The sequence below is a fragment of the Gymnoscopelus braueri genome, assembly GCF_963280865.1.
Source record: "Gymnoscopelus braueri genome assembly, chromosome: 2".
Taxonomy (NCBI): Eukaryota; Metazoa; Chordata; class Actinopteri; order Myctophiformes; family Myctophidae; genus Gymnoscopelus; species Gymnoscopelus braueri.
Window position 1 is genome coordinate 28,004,385 of NC_137604.1, and position 24,299 is coordinate 28,028,683.

Below are 24,299 nucleotides of genomic sequence, written 5' to 3' on the forward strand. Positions count from 1 at the left end.
CTCCAAGCTTGGCACTGATCCAGACCCGACCTTCTCTCGACAGGGTCTGAATCCACTGCTGCCGCCCTGGGAGTCAAATTTCATGCAACCATTCCAATGGTGTAACGGTAAGTGGTTTTCTCCACTGTCTGCCAAACACATAAGGCTAGTAGCCTACACACAGATCATGTACTTGCTTGTCTCTCTTAACTCTTCTACTCAGCCATTCTGTTGCTGTCTGCCAACTAACAGGACTTAAGAAATGGCAAGGAGATGAGGGGTGGATTTGGATGGTGGTCGGTCTGTGTTTTGGAGATGGTGGAATGGACAGTTGAAATAAGATGTATTTTCGATTATATTGTACTGTGATTCTACAGTACAGCTATGAATTCATTCTGTCTTATGACAGAGTATATGCTATTTATTGTGTGTCTACTCTGCACTCTCTCTAGAGCCTCCATCACCCAATGTCTAATAATAATCCAACTCGTACCCCCCACAGTGTACAAGCTGCAGCCATTCAATCACTCTAAAGAGAGACACATGGTCGTTTAGACTGGCAAAGTGCATCTACGGTGCAAATTAATAAGGACACGCGGGGCATATGGAAGTGAGGCTTCCTTTGCCATTGTTTGGCCAAATGGTGCTCCGCTCCCCAGAGTGCTTTCTAGTTAATGTAATCTCCTCAACAGCTACTGCTATACACTCACATTCACAGCCATGCTGTCTCCACCCACCCACAACACACACACACACACACACACACACACACACACACACACACACACACACACACCACAGACCACAATACTCACCTCAGGAGGGTCTGTGGAACAGATGGTGGTGTGGCGGAAGCAGTGCGCCTGTCCACTATGTTTATCTTGTTCACAGCCAATTACACAGAGCTCCAGTCACCTCTACACAGCCTCAGCCAGATGCCAGTCATTTAACCGAACTTTCTCACCAAATATTTGCTTGTCCTTTTGCGGTCAATATTGCAAAAATCTCTTGCTGTGTGGGGACAGGGCCAATGTCATGTGCAATAAGACCCTTGTAGGGCAATTGCTAGTGGTCTGATGTCTTGTGTTAACTTGCTATGGGGTCAAATTAGTTCTACTGCTATGCCACCAAATGTAGAATGCCCTCCCCAAAAAAAACACAAAAAGTATGACTTCTTACCCTCCTTCAAAACCGCCATTAAAGAGCACCTGTCTGCATTTTGTGAAGAGTCCTAGAAAAGCCCTCTAAGCTTAACACCAAAAAGGACCCACCCCCCAAAAATTGTTCACTGTACATATACGTTCATTGCTACTAGTGTTGATTATGTCTTGTTATTATTGTATATTATTGTACGTCTATAAATGTCTTAATTAATTGAATACACAGGACCACAATGGAAACAAGCACCTAGGGCTTTTTGTGTTATCCTTTTAACAATCTTTGTAAACCGTACCTCTGTACAATCTGCAAACTGTTAATAAAGTATTCAATCAATCAATCAATCAATCGATCAATCAATCAATCAATCAAGTAGTATACCACAAGACCCGAGCCCCATACAGCTCAATCTCTTCTAACACATATTCCTCAGTGTGTTGGCATACAGCAGAGATATGCAGAGAATTCTATTACTGTAAAGTCATAAAGATCAAGACCAACTTTAACAGCGTTTGCAAAAAAAGAAAGAACTGCTCTCTAAAACAATTAGTCACAAAAGAATTATAGCAATGCTGCCAAAGCTCACATAGGCCTACAGGCAAAGCAAGCTTTAACTTTCCTATATCTTGAAAGGTGTCTTGAAAGAGAAGTGATGCCAATGTTATAATATTTAATGAAGTCAGAAGACTGGACAGAATTAGTTTCCCTCTATATTGATTAAATACTTAAAATCCGTCATTTCCGGTGAGCAACACTGTGGTATGTATGAGTGTATTACATTGTGGTACACTGTAGTTTATCTATCTATATAGGTACATATATATATATATAGTCTACACACACACACACACACACACACACACACATACACATACACATACACATACACATACACACACACACACACATATATATATATATATATATATATATATATATATATATATATATATATATATATATATATATACACACACACACACACACACACACACACACACTACAGTGTTTGCTTGCCAAAAATTACTGATTTTCAAACAAAGAAAGTCAATAGAAAAAAAGACTATTTAATCAATATAGAGGAAATCTAATTATGTCCAGTCTTCTGACTTCATTGAATATTATAACCATTGTCATCACCTCTCTTTCAACTGCACTGCTATAATTGTCTTTGAGAGCAATTCTTCATTTTTATACATCTCAATCTCTCACTGGGCTTAAAATCACCCTCCACGCATGACTTACAATAGACGATACAGATACAGTTCCCATTTCACATTAATCCCCTGGAAGTGGAGAGCTTCTCTGTACTTCCTCAAAATCTGAGCTGTCTGTGTGATGTCACCAATCCTGTGAAATTGGCCACTTGCTGAAACCTTAAACTACTTTGCATTGAGCAGCAGTGGTGGTCCACTGTGATTTATTTCCCCCCCCCCCCCCTTTTTTATGCGGGAAAACCATGTCAACCAATAATCAGAGTATTTTTTTAAATATTTTAAAACATGTCTGGAAGAGCACTTTTGCTTTTGTACTACCTAAGTATTTTTTTTTATGCCAATAGTTTTGTACTTTTACTTGTAATTATTATTTCTACCTTGCAGTATTGATACTTTTACTTAAGCAAAAAAGCATAGTACTTTTTCCACCACTGTTTGTAATAAAATGTGCTGTATTTACTGGCTCTTCTTCCCAGGATGTCAGTGTGTTTTTGGGGTTTCCAGCAGCACTCTGACCCCAAGTACTGCAGCACCATGACGTCTGACATCTACCACCTCCCTCTCAATGTCTACATCATTGTGTTGGGCATTGGCCTCTTCGTCTTCATGCTCAGCCTCATCTTCTGCTGCTATCTGTTCAGGTATGGGGAAGAGGTTGAGGAAAGAGGAATGGATTGGATTTGGGAGGTGAAGGAGAAGAATGAAGTAGGAGGATGCATTGATACACTGACTACACCGGAAAATCCTCCGTGTTAATTTATCCATTTGTATCTCTTGAGTGTACAAATGTTAACCAAATGGACCCAACATTTAGGCAAGCACAGTGCAATGCTCTCTGCAACGGAACGAAATGAACAGCATGATCCCGTATTTTTAAGTTGTATAAATACGTTATTTATTTCTATTATTTATTACGTTTTCTAACAACAGGTTCCTACTATGAGATACCTAGAAAGTTGACTTGAATTTCACCGCCTTAAGAGGAATAGAAACAACACCGTGATTGAATCTAATGTTAATAATAGTTTGTCTTACTACAGCACACACTTATTCCAGTTGACAATTTACATTAATTGGCAATTTACAATTACAAGAATTTCTAATTACTCCAATAACGTCCTCTCCCCCTATCTCCCTCTCATTCTCTGTACTGTATGCATCTGTCTGTTCATCTACCCACAAGATTGAAACAACAGGGAACAAGGGAGCAGTTCAGCTACAATGAGGTATGTTATTGCAGCAACTGTCACTATAGGAGTACATTTAACACCAGGTTCTGAGATAGGTTAAAAATACAACCACTGCCATTTCACACTGTTGTGGTCATGTGTGAAACTTAACACACTTCTTTATAGATGACCTTGACAAAACAGTAGTTGCTCCTTAATCCATACGTGTCATTGCCAAGCCCCTTAGTATTCTGTCCTTATGTTCACACACCATATGAATGAAAACGCAGTGTCAAGAGCACAGTCCAGCATTTAGGATGAGCACCAGGGCGTGACACTCTGAAGCATGGACTGTTGCTGATAGTTTAAATGTTTCCCCTCAGGGAAGACTGGTGTCTTGTTGCTGTCGAATGTTATAATTTGACCCATGTATTCAAATACTAATAGTACATAACTGGTCACACTGCACATAGACTACACAGCAAAATTATGGGTACACTCCCAGAGTTAACCACATGTGCCCTATATCATTAATTGTACGCTGAATTATGAAAATAGCAGATGTACAAGTTCACTTTGCAATGGGGTGTGAGGTTGTAGATGTGTTAAAAATGTGCCCAAAACCGGATGCCAAGGTTAAATGAAAACTCCATTGACATTCATAACACAAAACTGAAGCTGAAGTGTACACTGCATCCCATTAGCTTTACTGCCAATGTTATAATGCTGACACTTCAATTGTCATCCGCATGTCCAAACACCTCTCCCTCTCTCCTGCTGTAGGTGGTACTGAAAGGAGCAAGCAAGAAACTGAGCCTTTTAGGAGTAAGTGTCTTTCTATACAACTCCTTGAAACTATAGGCACATTCTGTTTTGGAAGGACATTTGTGGGAAGAGTTTTACAGGTGGCCTCAGGTCAATGTAAATATTAACTTGTGGTATATACTGTAACAATCAATGAATGTATATGCCAGCCCATCATGAGTCATACCATTATTAGGGTTGTTGATGCAATCATGTTTGCCTTGCAGATGTGATTGACAAGCAGTGCGTACACATGCACACCCACACACCATCATGCAATGACAACAGTGGTTTACTTTGTTGCGGTAGTGTACAGCAGAGCTGGTGGGGGATAATAGTGGGTTCTGAATCTGATTAGTTTACATTTTCTTGAAAAGTACAGTAGGGCTGCAACTATCGATTGTCTTAGCAATTATTGATATCGATTACGTTTTTGATTTATCGAATAATCAAGAAGCAATATGCTGTGTGTGTGTATATATATATATATATATATATATATCGACATGATACAATTCTGTATTTTTTTATAATTGACCAAATCAATTAGTCTGATTAACCTCTTAGGGTGGTCCTATGTGGACCTATTTTATACTATATTGTATAACGGTGTCACGCAAAAATATAGAAAACAGCCAATCTACACGCTCACGTGTCGCAGCAATGCCTTGTGGGCTTGTAGATCTGCTATTTTTATGCTATTATTTTATTTATAATCAATTAAATCAATTAGTTCAAGTAACTGTTGCAAGTGCAACCCTATAAGTACAGTCTGTGAATACAATATTGTTTAAGTGTTGGACAGAATATTTATGTGTGTTGGGAATCTGATCTTAAATTTCTCTTGCAGCGGTGGCATACCATTGCTGAACCACATTCTTGCACAACATACAATCTAACCGACTGTTGTTTTTCTTGCAGCAAACTTGTGCAGTGTGTCTGGAAGAGTTTAGGACAAGGGATGAACTGGGAGTGTGTCCATGTTCCCATGCATTTCATAAGAAGTGAGTGTTAAATACATACAACTTACACTATGTTTTGTTTCAAGTTTCTACCGTAGCATAAACTGAACAGAACGTGAAGGCCAGCTCCATTCCCATTGATGAAAACAAACCAATTCAAAATGATACGGTTTGTGTAAAAATGTAAATAAGTCATCAAAATTGTCTGTGTGCCTGACGTGTAAGTGCCTGTTTAACATGCAAACAAGCACCCGTCCTGTATAAATCAGCAAATTAATTTAGACTAAATGATTAAGCCTTTCTTATAGGTCCCACACTGCTATCAAGGCAGTAATTACAGTACATCAGCACAGCCTCAAAGAAATATTAGCATTGATAGGATCTTGCAAATCAGTTGATTTTTACCTCAGGGTTAATATCATGGATAGACAGCTACTAACCCGGCTTAAAGAGTCAAGAATTAACAAGAGTCTAAACACAGGGAGAGGATATCTGCAAACCTTTGCCAAAAGCTGCATTCCATTTTATTAGATTGAGCTTTCGGTCAAGTGACCTTCAGAGCATACAAAACAGCCAATGGCTATCTGGGACAAACATCTTTCCATGCCCTCCCCTTCTCTTAAGCTGTATGCGATGGCCTCTGCACACCCTATGTGGTCCACTTCCTCCATGGAAATGTATTTTACAAAAATACAGTTGTGGAAATACAAAAAAACATTTCTATTCTATAACAAAAAGATTATACGTAGTAAGAGAGAGTTCAGAGTTATGGGTAATTTATACTTTATACACTGTTGCCAGAGGGTTTTCGGTTGAATATTTTCAGCAAGCTGCAAAGGTATTCTTTTAAACCCCAACAGTAATGGTCTTTACTGTGGGATTTTCAACAATATGAAAGTCCAATATCTTAGCAGTCAGACTCTCCTATTTTCCAAAACAATGATGACCTAAGATGTGTGCACTTACTGCACTAACAACTCATGTTGTCCTGACAGTTGCTTTTTGTGTATTTTCGTAGGTGCCTGTTGAAATGGCTAGAGATTCGCAGTGTGTGCCCCATGTGTAACAAGCCCATACAACGGCTTCACAATGATACTCCCCAGGGAGCTGAGGGTCTTATGGATCCTGAGGAAGTGTGAAGAGGCTGGGGGAAAACATAAAATACACTAAGGTGATGGACCGCGATCATGTTAAGGACATCTCACAAAAAGGTTTGGAGGCCGCCTTTCTGCTCATGTCTGAGCGAGGTGATGACTGGATATTGACGGTTCCATGATTTAATTACATCAGTAATTAAAAAGTGGCAGTAGGATGCAGAGACCAATTTGGACTGTGGCACATTTCCACATGCATTTCCTGCATCTACAAAACCCAACCAAAACATGACAAGAAAAGGAGCGGCTTTTATAATACGGGTTTATCCCTGCCACTGGATGACTGGCACAGCATGGCCATAGACAGCCACTCGCAACTAAGATGCCAGGCATTTGGAGAAGGTCATTGGTGGGTAGCATCTATGTGGATACCTCTATTATCTCAGGGGTGTTAACAATACAGCCAGCAGCACAAACCACATCAGCCACCTTGTAACTTTGTGCCACACATACATCGTCAATACTGCCAATGTAGGTGCCAATGTAGGTGGCTAAAACAGTCAGAGACCAGTGGGATCTCAACTACAGTTCTGATGATGGAAGTAGACAGTATTTCTACAGATTGTGTCCCAGGACCTTTCCTTTTAAAAGAGACCGGTAGACAGCTAGCCTTGCCTGTATGTACTATATGTAAACGTGTCCCTATCCATTGTTATTTTGTATTTGTTGCTTTTAAATAAAATGTACTGTAATGTATTGTAATGGTGGTGGATTTGTCAATAACTTAATGTTAATCTTTTTTACTAAATGTTAAAACAGTGAAGTCAGGAACCAACACTGATTGACAAAACAATATTAATTTCATACATTATCTTAATAGCTTTCTGCTTCATTGTCATACAAAATGAGCATCAAATATCCATTGTTTGTCATTTAGAAGGGGGACACTTTACACTGTTGTCTTATTACAAAACAATGTCCACACTTTCAGGTCCCAAAGTCTCCGTTCACTAACTTCCCTAATTCAGCCAAGTCACAATCAAGGAGCTGACAGTTAATAAACTAAAAATAATAATATAATGTGTGCATATGCAAATACTGTATATACAGAGACACAAATTTCTCCAGCAAGAGTCAGCTAGACCTTGTAGGCAGCGATCTAGACATAGTAGAACTTGTGCATACACATGGCTGTATTCATGCTTGCCTCTAGCATGCAGCCAAGGTCCCTTTAGCCTCCACAAACTCCAAAGCTTTCTCTTTCACAGCCAGGATGCTCTCTGGTGTGCCATGCTTCTTCTCATATTCCAAGTAGCGCTTGAAGAAGAACTTGATCTTTTTCACACCCAGACTCAGGTGGATCACACGGTCAAAGAGTGCCCTGCGGAGAGGGGAAGTCACAAAAAGACAAGAGTTATGATACATTTATGTTATTATTAAGTGGTCCATACTGTTGCCTCACACTTACAGTTTCACATTGTCAGACAACTGGAGATCTCCGTCTATGATATGGAGGACTTCTAAATGCAAGGTATTTGCGAACTGCTAACAAACCTACAACTACTGCTTTAGAAACCAATCATGTCACCACCTCAATATGTAAGCTAAGACTTTGGATTGGTTCTGCAATGCATCTTATTTTCTTACTCTAATTATTTCTACCCAGTTTTAACAACTAAAGCTAGGAGATTGTTTTCGGTCTCTAGTTGAGCGAACCGAAAACATTATTTACAAGGTTGTGCATTCTAGCCAATAGTAACACAAGTTGCACAAGGCTGAAAAGTAAGGGAAAGGAAAAGGAAAGGGAACAATAATTTTAAATTTTAAATTTTTAAATAAATATATATTTTCCTATATACATGCAGCCACTTTAAAACACAGCTTTTGCCTCACCTAACTTCCTTTTGTGACCCATGTTTGACCATAAGATCAATGAAGATGGACCACAGGTCTGTACGTTTGGGATAGCTGGTCAGGGTCTTGTCAAACATGGCACGGCCTCTCTCTGGATCACCATATCGGAACTCCAGGTGGGCAAACTTGGTGATCACATCTACACCTGAAAAAGAAGAGAGTGAAAAGCATGAAGGATTTAACATGGATATTTACTGAGATGGAGGTAATATTCAGTCTTGCTAAACGGTAGGTAGGTACTACTAGGTACATTGTTTTCCCACTGCAGAAGAGTAGCCCCTCTATGTAGCTGATTGTCAAACGCTCAGTGCTGACTTGTCTGGAAACTATCTATAGTCGTACAGAAACAGTTTCTTATAACATTTTAGGAGAGAAATATGCCACGCAGTTGCTCAATATTGATACATTTCACATTTACAAGATCTCCACTATGCGCACTAGATGTAGGCTATACCCAAACACGTTGACATGTCAATCTTCCTTAATAAAACATATGTATACTAACTAGCAGCAGTAGCCTTGGTCAGGCTGTGTGTGAGCCTGTGCCTTCCACAGTTGAGCTGCACTATAAGATGCAAAGGAGCCTAAATTAATGTATCCTACTATTTTGATAAACAATCATTCTGTGAATTTCTCATTTCGGGTTGGGTTTGTGGACCATCATAACTAGAGGTTACGTAGGTAACCGGGTTCTTTTAGTTTAGGCTACATCGTATAAATACATTAAGAAGATAACCCTAAAAAAACTACTTTTTCGACTCGGACTCGACCCTCAAAGACTCGAGACTTGACTCGGACTCGAGGCCAAAGACTCGAGACTCGACTCGGACTCGAGCTCAGAGACTCGTGGGCATCTCTGTCAGTTAGTCACCTTTTGGTATCGCTTCAGGTCACTTGAACCTCGATGATGGTGATGGACAACAAAAAAAGTTGAAGGAAAAAGTGCCATAACAGACTACTGAAACAGTGGAGTGGTTACACTAGGCTTTATAGAAGCGATAATCTCTTACTTTCTTTGGAGGGCAAGCTCTTGAGCGCCCTCTGCAGGAGAGCACTGGCAGCGTCACCCTGGCCCTGTTGGAGCAGGAAGGTCCCGTAACTCAGCCACACAGCCTGGTTCTGACGGAAACGCTTCACCATTGTCTTATACAGGCCCTCAGCATCCTGGTAACACATATACAGACATGTACACATTTACTCAACAGAAAACACATACATACTGTAGCTACAGGACCAATGAAAACATGCTAAGCGTGTGGGCCTCGTCACCCACTGGACAGTACCTTGGGCTTGTTGGACTTGACATAGATGTCAGCCAGCTGCTGATAGACTGGCATGGGCTCACAATACTGCACTGCCCGCTCAAACACTTTCTTTAGGCTTTCCTCTGTGCCGTACATGTTCTCCAGGTTCAACAGGGCCACCCACACATTCAGCTTCTCCTGTTCCTCTCTAGACAGAGGAAACAATAAAAAGGATTAAAATGAATGCTCATACACGATGGACCATGAAACCCCTAATTGATCCATCCTACCTGCTAGAAACACAAACTCCAATCACATCGCCCCACCAACTACACCCTAACTATACTAAAATAAAACATTTTAATTTCTTCATTAAATGTTCTTTTTTATTTTATTTACAAAGACTACTATATGTGTCATCGACCAGACGCAAATTCTTAAAATGGTGCTTCACAACAACGAGCGCTTCACACCAACGGCTGCTCGCTGCACCTAGGATGGGTAAAATGCAGAGGACACATTTTCACGTACGTGCGAACATACAGTGACAAAAAAAAACTAAAACAAGGATTAATTAAACATCTCATCTCACCTGAAGGAGATGGTCTTCAGCGCCCTCTCGGCCACGGCGCGGGCCTGTTCGATCTGCGTGACCTGGAGATGGTGGGCCATGTACTGGAGCCAGAGCAGCGAGCTGTCTGGTGAGGCCAGGAGCAGGCGCTCAAAGGCGGTTGTGTCCTGAGGTCTCACGGTGGGATCCATCAGCTCAGCCTCCCGCTGCACCAGAGCCTTCTCCGCCACCTTCTTCTCCTGAGATAACTCATGGCGAGACTTCTTCTGCGGCTACGAGGGGGAAAAGGGGTGGGGTGAGGGTGGTGAGACACATATGAGGAGAGTTGTAAATCTATACCGATGACTCATTACCCCATTTGGGGGCAGTGGCACAATAATAATACATGCAATTTATATAGCACTTTTCAAGATACTTAGTCGCTTTACAAAACAAAACGAGGTAGAGAGGTCGCTTGGGAATCGGAAGGTATCTGGTTCAATACCCGGCTCCGCCTGGCTTGGTGTCTGTGTCCTTGTATTGAGCAAGACATTTAACCACTTTCAACCTGGCGTCCCTATTTTGAGTATTCCAAAAATGTCACGTTTTCAAGAATTGCTAGAAGAGCTGATCTACAAGCTTACACCACGTCACACCATGATATGACCCTTTGTGAGCTTGCAGATCAGCCATTGTGTGAGAATGGGTGAATGTAAATCCTAATGTAAAGCGCTTTGGATAAGGATCTATATAAAATTGACCATTTATCATTACGTTAATATAATTGAGATGAATGATACATGCTTCCAAGTATGCAGATTAAGTAAGGGCGCATACGCTGTAAGGGGGCATATCATAATACATATCAAAACATATGTAAAACGTATTCTCAGCAAAGTGTATCACCCACCTTGCCGTTTTCTGCTTGGTCCTCCCCATCACTGGAATCTGCCTCCTGGGCTACAGAGGCTGGTTTCAGGGAGCTAAGACCCACATCCCATGAGAATCCTGCAGACACCTGAAGCCTGGCTCCACTGCCTGGGCTGGGCTTCACCTAAGTGACAAAGTGAGAAACTTGAAGGTCAGTCATAAATGACATCATTCCCAAAGTTAGAAGCATTAGGAGAGAAGGGAATGGAGTGATGAAGATGGCTCATTAACCTTTGCTTGCTTAGGCTTTGGTTCATCTTCCTCTCTGAAGTACACCTCCACTCCACTGTCATTGTCCTCAGTCTTTAATTTCTTTGTTTTCTTCTTCTTCTTCTTGGGGACATGCTCAACCTGATCCTGGACAGTGACCTGATAGAAATGAACAAAAAATATATATATTTTTTTATATCTCATATGGACTTGTGGCTTCTACAGGAATATAATGGCATCATTTCACAATCTCATAGCTCGTGGTAAGTCTGCCATCAATGGTTATCGATGGTTATAAAATAAAATCATCTATGCAGAACATGAAAGGGATTTATCCTTCTGGAAACTCACTGTTACACTCTATGAACAATTAATCGGTTACCGACTGCCGGACAAAATATAAGTATCGTACATCCCTACACAGAAGGGGATACTTTAACATAAGACAAGATATACATCAACAACACGTTCAAGAATCATGCTTAATTTCTAATTAACCATAATAACCCAGATATATTTAGATGACTATCTGTAATTAAGGCAAATGCATAATGCACTTTAAGTTCAATGAGAAATGCATTTATGCCTTGCCAGAAATTAAGTAAGGACAGAAGGCTCAAGAAAGAGAGAGAGAAAGAAAGAGAGGGACAGGGTGGCAGTAAGGAGAGCATACAGAATGGGAGGAATAGAAGAATGGAGGCAATAAATAAGATAGAATGGCAGCTGTTGTATAACCTGTTGGCTCTGAGACAATGTGCGTGTCCTCTTCATGTGCTGGCTATGTTTCTCTTTGTCATCTCCGACCAGACGCAGAGGCAGGCCAAGGGATGCAGGAATCACGTCAGGCTTCCCAGTGTCTTCTGGAAGCAGGGACAGATTGACCAGGTCCTCCTCTTTGTCAACGCTAATAAGAAAAAGTTCAAAAGAGATATGAAGGAAGAAGGTTTTATAATAGCAACATAGCTTCCTTAAATAAGAGGTAACATAAAACTATTTTGATAGATGTTCTGACACAAGTGCTGAGAATGTTGAACCACTTAAAGCGGCACAATGTCACTTTTCTTTTTATGAATAAAATGTATTTGTCAAATCTGTATGGTAGAGTATGTTAATACAATATACAATATAATGTAAACAATTGGGATGGTTGTATTTTGTCTCCCTGCTCTTCTATTGAGACATTTAGGTCGTGTCAAAGGTCATGTCTCACCTAGACACGGGATCTGACGCAAATTTTTACCTGATGGTCAAGATTAAATTTATCCCCTGAGCAAGCAGTCAGGCTCAATTAGCTCAATGGTAAAAAATATCAGCACATGTGCAGGAAACAGGGCTCAAATCCAGGGTAGAAGAGGAAAGTTGCATCAAAGTGCAACTTTAAACAATCTATACTTTGTTGACCGGGGTCCCCCATTGGTCTATCCTTGGCCCATTCTTTTTTTCAGTCTTCACCAAATTATCATTTGGAAAAAAATAAATATATATATATATATATATATATATTAGAAAATCTATGAAAATAGGTTGAAATCTCACATAATGATGAGCTTACCTGAGGATCTTAGTAGTGAGTAGGGTATTGACAGGTAGATTATCTGCCATGACACTGTGTTTGGTGACAAAGTACTTGGTGGCCTTCTGGAACTGGGCTCGACCAGTGATGGACAGAGACAACCTGAAAAGAAAAAGAAAAGATGCACACACATCTCTAGGTTATGATATGCAAAGTGATAGAGAGTCTGTCTCCTACACATAATCTAGAAACCATGTACTATGATACTACTGAAATATTCATTATGTACCACTTAAACCCTAAATGGTCTGTTGACCGGGGTCTTCACCAAATCTCTTTAGTAGTAGATCTGCAAGTTCACAACTTTTCTGCACTTTCAACTTGGGTCAGCCTTGTAATATGCTGTGGTTCTCTTGAGATGGTGTGCACAAAAGAGTGTTCTTGTGGGTTACCTGATAAAGACACCTTGCTCTCCCACAGACTTGACGTAGCCTCTGATGACTTGGCCAGGTTTCAGGTTGTCAATGGATGAAACCTCAACGTCCTTCACTGCCTTGCTCTGCTCTGGTCTCAGCCTGGAAGTGCAGTGGTTGTGTTTATCCACAGGGTGAAAACGTATAACACAATGGACTAAAAGACACAGAGATGTCTAATGACACAGTTTATTCAGTTGTGAATTTGAGGCAAATGGCCTCGTGAATGAAGCACTACTAATACCTTGATGGACGGAGAGACAGTTGCCACTTGCCATTTTCATTCCCTAACACATAACACCTGGGGAGAAAGAAATATAATTCAAAATTTACCACCATATATCCAGTACGTACTTATATTGCATCTATGCAGGTTTTTGTACATAAACTTTATTGTCAGGGGGTTGGGTTTTCATAGGCATTTAGTATGCCAGGCCTGTTGAGACCTAACAGCCCTAGCCACTGCTACTGACCGGACCACCTGCTCCTTGCTGTAAGCTCCCAGGGGGTTGCCACTGTAGGAGTCAGCCAGGTCCGTAATGGACACGGTTCCCATGGCACCACAGGCAAGCTTCACCAGCAAGCCCAGGTGTGGAATAACATTTTTCACCATCCCCAAGGTAATGCTTTTCTCCTTCAGTGAGTGGGAACCTGGATATCATTTGGAAAAACAGAATTTGTTTTAAAAGGAGAGACTGATACGGCTCATAGAGAGAGGCAAACATGGTTAATGTAAAAACATACCAAGTCACCATGGCAGGCCAATGAAGAGATACTGGCAATAAATGCTAAATGGTCAAACTGAACTAAGATCTGAATATCTTCTTACCATTGAGAGACAGGGCAAAGCGTTGAGGTTTGGCGGTCACCTCTACCACCGTAGCACTGACGGCCTGGCCCTGTTTATACAACTTCTCTGGATGGCCGGCATCCTGGAAGCAAACACAAGAACAATGGTTTACATTAACCTGTTTAATCCATTTTGACAAGTACCTAACTGACACTCATTTATAACTAGCTTTGCACAGATGGTAATTTCTCAAGGGCATACCAACATGAACTACACAAAGAATGGTGAAAATGGCTTGGTAAATTAAATATGATCATGCTCATTTTTGAGTGTGAAGTCAACATATCAAACTTACTTTAGGATCTGTGATCAGGGCCAGTAATTCTACAGTCCCTGTAATACAAGGATCAGTGCTGACCTCCAAACATTTCTTCTCTGGATTGTACTAGGGACAGAAGCATTAACACATTGTTAGTTTGAGAGAGTAGTCCAAAATTCGCTTTGCTTTCATGCTGCTCTACATCCATCGGCTTGTACCAGTTTAATTGCGTGTCTGCATTTGGCTAGTACTACGGATGTGCAAAACTGGCCTCGCGGAATGCGTATCCCATAGCCTGGAGGGACGATTGCTCTGTAATTAATTAACAAAGACGGCAGTTGTCATTGACCAATTCGAAAAAATATTTGAGAATTTTGGTACTTGGCCTGCTGTCAGCGTGCACAAGAAATAAAATGCTGATTGGCCTAGTAGTGGCGACATTAGCTGGGGCACACACGGGCAAATGCAAGATCTCCTGTGCAGTAAAGACATAATGCAAGGCTACAATTTGAAAAACATACCTTTGATACAAAGCATGTCATTTCTTCTCCGACTTTGTAGCTGCTCAGCTTTTCTTCTGGCAGGACTGGTTTGATTTCTACACTCGGGTCAAGTTTACTGTGTGGACAGAGATAGAAATTCATTAAAAAAAAACATACACAAATGGGCAGCAGGATATACTTGTCAGATGGGAAAATACTTACCTTGGAAGAAGCGTTAGCTCAGGAATACTGTATTTGAAGTCGGTATGGGAGAAGGGTAAGAAACTGAAACAGAAATTCGAAGTCTTTAAAAGCTAACAGCTGCTTTATGAAGAATGCATTCAAGAAAACATGAGTTAATGGAAAATTGTAACGAGGAATTTTCTCTCCTGTGTCCCTAATCAAATAAGCACCGTCTAAAAGAAAATAACTAATGAAATCCAGTATGCAGTATCCACCTGTGGGTAATGCCCTCACGGCCTCCAATGACTCTGCCGGTGACCTCGTTGCCCACTTTCATCAAGGATGTGGGGAAGGTGCCAGCCAAGACTTCCTCTGCCACCTGTGACACGTGCACACTTCCTGTGTGTCCATCCTCCAGTGTCACCAACAAACATGTGGGCTTCACCGTCCGCACCGTACCCTTGACTATGTCACCATAGCAGTAACCGCTCGTTGTTGCATTAATGTCCGAAAGAGTGCGCTGGCGTTTTGGTGCAGTGTTCTCCCAGGACACTAGGGGGAGCCCTTCCAGTTCTTGACAGCTGGCTTCTATAACCTTGGCGGTCAGAGGTTTGCCCAGCTTCAGCTTCTCAATCTGTGTTTCATTCAAGTGACCTGTGGTTTGGATCACCGTCAGTTGGGCTGTGTCGTCCAATGAGACAACAGCAAAGTCGTTGTCCATGTGCTGGACCGTCGCTGTGTATTTTGACCCGTCCATTAACTGTTAAAATATGTAAAATTGGAAACATTAGGAACAGGCAGGGAAGTAATTACAAGAGTTCTTTATTAAGAACAGATAATAAAGTCATGATGGTTAAATGCCATTTTGTATCGGTTGTATCACATCCAAAAATGACAACATTATGAATCATCGTACTAAGAGTGCTCAGAAAACATCCCAACGCTAAAACCAGGGTCATAAATTAATGCAGAGTAATACTCACAGACTTTTTCTTCTCAACTAGCTTGGAAAGGACAGACACATGAACATGACTGGAAGTGGAGTCAACATGGAGTATGGCTGCATTAACCTTCTGTCCTGGGGTCAAGTTAACACCTGAAAACACACACAGATGAAATGTCAGAAGTGATTAGAGTCTTAAAGAACACAAAACCAGGGCCGGTGTTTATTGCTTGTGGTACAAGAAGATCAAATGGAACGACGCAATTTACAAGAGAGCATGCAACAGTGGCAGAGCGCAAGATCACTGTATTTCCTACATTTTTGTCTGTAGGAATACATTTTTGTCTATTATTGAGACTATTGTGATAATCATCTTTTCAGTCAACAGGATGAGTGCTAAAATTCAATGTAAAAACATGTTGAAAGCCAATTCTTTGTTATGAAAGCGAATTAAGGACATTATATATATATAATACATATAAATATATAATTACCACATTATATATTGCAGCAACTGACTGACTTCCCCCAACAATAGTTGAGTGAATACATACCCATGACATGCTGTTTGACAGCAGATATGGTGGCACTGGATAAGGAGTCTGATTTAAAGATCACACCACCATCCTCCTTCAACTTATCCACAGTCAGCTTTAGCTTCTGACCCACAGAAAGCTCAGACAGCTGCTGGTGAATATCAGAGTCATCTGAGAAAGGAAAACATGGAAGTTAAGTCACTTTCAACCTGACACCCCTATAATTGTAGGCGCACATTTCTATTACACACACACACACACAACAAAAATAGCAAGCTCATGACATGTTGTGAGCTTGTAGATCTAGTCTTAGTAAAACGGACCCGAGTTGCAACTGTACTTGGACCACTTTTTTCTGTGCACACCATATCTCTTCGCCAAAAATAGCCGATCTACAAGCTCACAACGCATTGTGTTGTGAGCTTGCAGATCTGCCATTTTTGGCGAACGTTCCCCCCAGAATAGGCATGCTGGGGTTCAGCTGGCTAAAGAAACAGCGCATAACAATGTAAAAATCCCCAAGGGTAAATATACAGTAGTCGTACAAATGATCATACCTCTACAGGTCATCATCTCTGCCACAGCCCTTCTTTCCTGCAGACCTGTGATCAGCCTGGCCTGGGGATCCCCCTCCGGAGTTATCAGTTCAGACACCTTCAGGGTGACCAGGAAACGCACCTTCTCTTCATCCAGGTTGGTCACCTTGGCAAACACTGTCTGGCCCACCTGGAAGGGAGTTGTTGTATCGCTGACAAACCTGTCACTCATGGCCTGTGAGGGAGAATGGAAACAGAATTTTACATGGGGGGGGAGAAATTTTAGTGCACTGGATATGATCACTTTTTATACTCGGTTGAGTGCTGGTGTTGAGTGCTGGTGTTGTGCGCTGAAAAGAGCAGATCTACAAGCTCACAATGCATCGCGCTGTGATGTTTTGTGAGTTTGTAGATCTTTGGCAGTGTACAAACAACTATGAATCAGGCTTTCTCCTCGACTTTTCTGGACTCACCGACTTGGGAGCGAGACCCACCAGTCCATATGGGAACTCTACGAAGACACCGTAGGGCATGATTCTTTTGATCCAGCCCATCATCTGCATGCCAGCTCTGAGGCCAGAGAAATCCTTAGCAACCATTCCATCCTCCAAAGACGATTTCACAGAGGGCTTCTTGGTCAGGGTCTTTAAAACAGGTGCAGTTAAGGAGAAATACAAGGGAATGGTTTCCTACATTTGCATTAGTCAAGTCACAATATAATCGGAATTTTATGAAGATATGAACAAAGTTACCCCTCATTCATTCATATTGAGCTGATCTGTTCTAAAATACATAACTAATCTAGTTATCGTATGCTTTGATGATGTTCAGAAAGAAAGGATACAATGCTGAATTTGGTCTTGCTAAGGCAGACCAGGTTGGAGATGGTGTCTCCTTCTTGCAAAGCATCCCGCAATAGGAGACAGTTGGACATGTGGTCAGAGAGATGGATGGTGGGTAGCACGGCGTGGGTCTCTTCAGGTAGAATGGCCACGTCTAGTCCATTGTCTGACTTTTTCAGCAACTTGGCATCCACTTTCTAAATGATAGTGAACCATTAAGCAGATATTAGATTCAGTTATTAACAACCAACTAGTAGTGACAAAACCTGCTTCCCGCATTAACCACTTAAGCCCTATTTTATACTTTGAAATTTTACTTGTGAACATTTTCGCCTATAATTTTATGCCCACAATAGGGACGCCAGGTTGAAAGTGGTTACAGACATTTGTGAGAACAAATAACAAAGTCATATGGAATCATGCGAAAGACAAAAGGTCCATCTTTGCCTTACCTTCCCAACCTCAAAGTCAAACTGTGGCTTGGGACATTCCTCTGTGTCTCCTTCTACCACAGCCTTAAAGGACAACAGCAACTTCTCCTTCTCTGGGTCACATTGAAGGACCTTCGTCTTCACCACCTGGACAATAAACATCATCAATACAAGTTATCAGCTTGAAAGGGTTGTGGTACAAAGTGTAAATTTATTTTAAACTGTAAAATGTATGAAGCCACGCAGGGAAAAGTTTATTAAAATGTTTTATTTGTATGTACAAAGGTACGGCTGAACATCAATAAACCTCACCTGTCCAACATAGAACAGTTCCTCTGGGCTTTTCACGAACTCAGAGCTGAGCTCTTTCATAGGTACCAGGCCCTTGACGTCATTGTAAAAACGCACAATGCAGCCAAACTTGTCGACACAGACAATGTAGCCGTGGGAGATACGGCCATGGCGGGCATCCGAGTAGCTCAGGAACAAAGGCAGCGTGGACTCCAACAGGGCTTTCTTCCTGGTCAGGGTCAGTTTTTTCTTCTCTGCATCTACCGACAGCACCTGAGGAAACAAACACATTCACAAAACATCAGTATAGCAGACGCCTGCATGGCAGTGGTCGCCCAGTGGCGCTAATGTCAATAGAATGACAGCAAGAGGATCAGCGTACTGACCCGACATTTGATCTTCATGCCCTCTGAGTATTTCTTCTCTGGGTTCTTGAGGACAATGTCAGACAGGTGGGTCCTGGGCACCAGGCCCTTGATGTGGTCAGACAGTTTCACCATCATCCCATGGTTCAGCAGGTCGGACACAGTCCCCTTGAAAGAGAGGAAACTGTAGCATTAATGTGGGCCAAGAGGTCACTCTGATATGAAAAGAACAGTTAATAACAGATACTTACAAAATTAAAAGGACAATATGATTATTCACAACAGAAAGGTGAAATCTGTACAGATGAGGAAAAAAGCCCTATCTCTCTTTCACAGAGTCAATAGCACACACTGTCACCACTCACATTTATTTGTTGCCAACTTGCCATGTATTATATTGTGCAGCATTACAAAATGGCAGCATGTAAGCAGGGTTTTTAACATTGTGAGGCGATCTCTGCTCTTACCTCTACCATCTGGCCAGCATGAAGGTCATGGTATCTGAAGAAAGGCCTGGCAATGATGCTCCTGGAAGCAGACCAAAATGTTACTAACACATGAAATGGACAAAAGAAATATAAAAAGATATTAAGGGGTTCCCAAACGTTCAAGCACCACTCTATGTTTCTCAAAAAACACACAAATGCCACATTGACTTACTTTCTTATACTAGCTAAATGGATCTGATCCATGCGGCTGAAGTCCAGGATCCTGCAGCTGAGCTCAGACATGGCTAGCAGTTGGTCGTCTTTGGTTTCCATGTAAGTTTCCTTGAGGTGGTTTTTCTGTGGGAGACAGGGGTCAGTGGAACAAAATGGTGATGACCGCATCTGGCATCCCAGCCTATTTGCGTCACCCCAATCTATCTAAAAAGCTAAGCAATGCAATCACAGCAAACAAATTATTCTTATCACTGTGCTAAGTGGAGTGAACGTGAACCCTCCATAATGACTATGCAGAACACATGAAGATGCCAAAACGTGGGTGTAGTAGAGGAAACAACTATTCAAATGGCTGCAACTAACATGTATGAAGACTACAGTCTTGTCTGGCAGCTCCAGCATGGCTCCAGAAAAGTGGTGCATGGAGGTTATTTTGCAGCCTTCGATGATATCACCGATCCGTTCCCCACCAGCTGGAGTAGTGTCTAGACTGTTCCCCGGCTGAAGCAGGTAGCTACGCAGGGAGAGGCCAATCAGGCGGCTGGATGGCTCCATGTACAGCACGACAGCTCGCACCTGGAGAGATGCGTGTACAGAATTAAAATTGAATACACATTTCATATCACTACAAAGATATAAAGCATTGCAAAATAAATGAAATATAGCTATTAGGCAACTAAAGAAACGTTTTTAATAGCCGACTTCATTAATGTCCATACTGTAACATATTAAAGCCTACGTATCTAAATTCAGGAACCATATAGGGATGCCAACAAATTGGCAATGCTGTTACAGTACAATGGCTGCCAAAATAAGTAACTCATTTAATGTATGTTTATGAAAATTTGAATTCATCCATCATAGATTCCTTAGGAATCTATTCCTATATGAAAGAGACAATTGTAAACAACATACAGTACTATAATTACTAATACAGATCATTTATTGCCTTTGTAAAATGTTATTAATCTTTAAAAATGCAACATATGAGTATTGCATTTCTGAAATCAGGTACTGGGATGGGCCATTGGAGGAGCTAATCCTGTGCTATACAGCATTAAAATGATGCTGAGTGTAGGAGAGACTAAAATAGATACATCGCCAAAACACATTTAAAATACATCCACAAGTGTGTAGCTTGTATAATTGCTTGTTATATTGTTATTGTTGTAGGGAAAATAGAAGGAGGTTTTATGATGATTATTATAATTATTATTATTAGAATACTTCACAACCAAATCTTTCACATTTTTCATAGCCACCATCCAGTTTAAGTCAGAATAGGCATTGCCAACAGGATCTACAGTATGTAACCAGTGATGTACCTCAGCTCCCTCAGAGTAGCTGGAAATCTGCTCTGGCTCCATGTGGAGAACATCCACCTGGCCGCGGAAGGAGGTCAGGAAGTCCAGGACCAGGCCATGCTTCGTTACCTGTAACATAGATGTTGGATTGAAACTAAGAAAATAGACTTAAAATGTACGCTGTGCCACCTACTATGGCCAAAAATCTAATTTCAGTGTTTGAAGAGCACACATTTTATTGAAGCAGAAAGAATCTTCATCTAAAAAGATGCCACCAGAATTTTGGATCTCACCATATGCTTAGAAAATAGATATATTGGTGGTATTACTGTCATTAACAAAGTAATACTTATCGCTACCTTTTTGATCTTAGCTTTGACCGAGAGCCCGGGGAGAAGGTTATTGAGGCTCCAGTCATGCTTTAACTCAGCATAGGCCCGGCCAAGGTGGCTAAAAGATAGCCGAACCAAGCATCCATCATTCTTCACCTCCTCCAGCTTTGGAGTCACATATTCACCAACCCTCAGCTCTGGACACAAGAGAACAAACAAAATAATTCAAATATCAAATATTTGTTTATGGTCAGGATTCAAGTGAAAAGTGATCTGAACGGTTCTGTGATACCTTCAGGGTTGTTTTGTTTTCCTGTTACTGCCTGCTTTGGTAGGAAAGCTTTTGTTCCACTGACTCCGATGTCAACTATGTAGCCATAGTCTTCAACACTCTGGACACAGCCACTCAGGGTCTACGTCAAACACAGAGCACAACATGTACATTTTTGACAAATAATTCAAAAATATACAATGTATTAGGTGAATAAGCATATTGAGGATGCTTAACTGTTGACTCACCATGCCAGCCTTCAGAGAGCCTGAGGTTAATGCCTTGTTGACCAGCTTGGGATTGATTGACAGCTTGATGCTGAAAAAGCCTCCTTTGGTCAAACCCAATGAAGCAACCACGCATCTCAGCAACATGCCAGGGCAGAACAGGTGTGGCAGAGAACAGATCTCCTACAGAAAAGGAAAAAAAGCAATTAAATATGTTCAATATTCCAGATTAGATTTAGGTTTATTTTTTAGAACCAATGCCTCAGTTCTCTCACTTCAAATCTTTTGCCTCTGCAAGAAAACCATCATGGCTATAAAAGATTTAAGAATCCTCACAGCCTCCCATAGAAAACCACTCGTTATATATCCAAATGGATTGTCAAAATGGAATTCAGTCGCTACCTCCATGTTGTCATCATCCAGCTGCTCGCTGAGTAGCTTGGTGTAGGTGTCAGAGATGTTGTTGATGCTGAGGTAGCCTTGCAGGCCACAAGGAAGACTGACTATAACCTCAAAGTCTGTCACCTCCTTCACACAGCCCAGAAACAATGTGCCCTCCTTCACATTCTGAGAAGAAAACAAACATACATACATCATTAAATCATTACAAACCTTGCAGCTCTGAAAAATGTCTTGGTTCCTTATTTTTTGTTTTCATGTTTGCGATAAATATGGGTTTGTGTTGCTTTAATTATATAGGGATTACTTGAAAACATTTGTGTTAAACATTTCTTTACCAAATAAAATATAGTTAACTTAAAAGTTTCAAGTGGTGATTCCCCCCAAATCCCTTTACCTTGATGTGAAGAATTTCAACATGTTTGACTGTAGCATTGAGTGTCAGCAGGTCTTCATCATCCGTCTTTGGCTTCTTTATTTGTGTGCCGTCACTTTTTGTAACTTTTCTTTTCTTGGTTTCTGTTGGTTTCTGTGACTAAATAAGACAAAACATCACATGTACAACTACAGAATAATGATAATTCATACAATTATAAGTAATAAGCCTAATGAAAAAAATGATCTAAAACCACACGACTAAACTGTACATTACATGAAAGGAAATTGATATTTAAAGAGAACAGCAGAACATTAAAATAACTTTCACAAATATGTATTGCATTGCCACTGACTGAGAAACAAATGTCATATTAGAAAATGTATTCTTGGCTGCACACATTGATCTCCTCTGCATTGATCCATTTAAACATTGATGTTTTCTACCTTGGGAAAGGTCTATACGACAAAGGCGTTAATCTGTTTTAATGGATCAATGTAGGTGATCAAGTAGTGTGTGCGGAAATTCACTTTCTTTCTTTATTTGAAATGTGTATTTAGGGGGGGGTTTGATTCCCTGCACCATAGAAGAGAAAAAGCAAGTGGAGAGTGTGTTGCCGTAAACTTATCCAGGGTTTACAATAAACCAAAACAAATTGTCACGACATATGCCATTCAGATTCATAAAAACACTACTTGGTGATGATTCATTTCATGGCGCACGTCCTGTGCTTTTTCAAGACAGACATGAAAACCTCTGACACTTGTTTCTGGCTAGGTGTGATCTATCTTCTTCAGCCAAAAGAAAAAAGTGTGTTCATCTCTACCTGGAACAGGTTGTCCACCTCTGTCCTCTGGACCTCTGTTTGACTCTCAGAAGTCTTCTTAGCGGTCCCTCCTCGAGGGAAGTCCTCCTCCATTGATGCCATGATTTGCTGATGTATTCTTATGTTTCAAACGACTGGAAAGGGAAATAACTTTAGGGAGTTTCTCACTTAATTTCAGGTCAACCGTTACAAACACACTGGGTGGTCGTTCAGTAATGCGACTAATGTGATCCAAAATAGACTGCTTCTTATCTAGCCTTGGATCAAGACTGTCATAGATTTATTTGATTGAGTCGGAGATGTGCTTATGCCTCAATAATTGAATCTATAATCCTATTGTCAGGTATTAATAAAGCAAGCAAGAAGAGAAGTAACCTGCATGGTACCTACTAACTAGGTCTCTCAAGTCAAAACATAAACATGTAGGGGATATCTAACGTCACATTAGCATTGATGCTACGAAGCCAGCACGTCTAGAAAACACATATAAAACTGAGACAGAACTAGCTTTTGCATAATGTATGCTAACAATTAAAGCGATTGTATAGAAAATATTCTTACAGTAAATGTTGAGGTATCCAAACTCACGTGTTGACCACTAGCACGCCATGATGGTTCAATACCGGAAGAGCAGTGTTGCCAGGTCTTGAGAGAGAACCAAGCAACCAGGAAAGATGCATTAGCTATTTGAAAATAGCCAATCTACAAGCTCACAACGCGTTCGTGAGCTTATAGATCTGCAATTTTCAAAAACTATTGCAAAAATTTTTTTGGAATATTTTGAATATTTTTTAAACGTTCTAACAACACAAATACTCCCTGGCACAACACATTTTCGTGAAAGGATTTGAGAACCACTGGTTAAATAATAATTTAAAAACATTAGAAGCAAGCCTAAATAAGTAACTACACTTAAGATCAATGTCAAAATCGATTAAATACATCTACGATAGTCTTGATCTAAGAC

General features: G+C 40.8%; 2 protein-coding genes across 3 annotated transcripts in view; one reads left to right on the plus strand and one right to left on the minus strand.

The window, feature by feature from the left end:
• Positions 1–6,443, plus strand: part of LOC308078085 (RING finger protein 122-like) — a 7,668-nt gene extending 1,225 nt beyond the window's left edge. The window contains exons 2-7 of the mRNA XM_080419149.1: positions 1–107; positions 2,831–2,995; positions 3,538–3,580; positions 4,307–4,348; positions 5,249–5,331; positions 6,308–6,443. The exon at positions 1–107 is cut by the window's left edge and continues 272 nt beyond it. Of these exons, the coding sequence (XP_080275275.1) occupies positions 2,832–2,995; positions 3,538–3,580; positions 4,307–4,348; positions 5,249–5,331; positions 6,308–6,428 (453 nt within the window). The 5' untranslated portion in view covers positions 1–107; position 2,831 and the 3' untranslated portion in view covers positions 6,429–6,443. The remainder of the gene's footprint in view (positions 108–2,830; positions 2,996–3,537; positions 3,581–4,306; positions 4,349–5,248; positions 5,332–6,307) is intronic.
• Positions 5,766–23,954, minus strand: pdcd11 (programmed cell death 11). 2 transcript variants are annotated; one of them, XM_080419131.1, is made up of 36 exons: positions 23,894–23,954; positions 23,333–23,466; positions 22,528–22,665; positions 22,134–22,298; positions 21,753–21,914; positions 21,526–21,646; positions 21,261–21,430; positions 20,923–21,030; positions 19,961–20,173; positions 19,596–19,720; positions 19,403–19,463; positions 18,957–19,103; positions 18,592–18,843; positions 18,301–18,426; positions 17,851–18,045; positions 17,480–17,650; positions 17,028–17,241; positions 16,489–16,641; positions 15,975–16,087; positions 15,267–15,751; positions 15,031–15,093; positions 14,848–14,944; positions 14,363–14,452; positions 14,047–14,149; positions 13,691–13,868; positions 13,462–13,518; positions 13,197–13,319; positions 12,784–12,906; positions 11,967–12,135; positions 11,253–11,390; positions 11,002–11,145; positions 10,134–10,384; positions 9,581–9,749; positions 9,308–9,461; positions 8,277–8,442; positions 5,766–7,764 (listed from the first exon to the last, which is right to left on the minus strand). In XM_080419131.1, the coding sequence occupies exons 2-36, from the start codon at positions 23,432–23,434 to the stop codon at positions 7,593–7,595; spliced, it is 5,418 nt and encodes a 1,805-aa protein (XP_080275257.1). In that variant the 5' UTR covers positions 23,435–23,466; positions 23,894–23,954; the 3' UTR covers positions 5,766–7,592. The 2 variants fall into 2 exon arrangements, with proteins under 2 accessions (XP_080275257.1, XP_080275258.1); XM_080419132.1 differs by having other exon boundaries at positions 23,921–23,939.
• Positions 23,955–24,299: the final 345 nt, after the last annotated feature.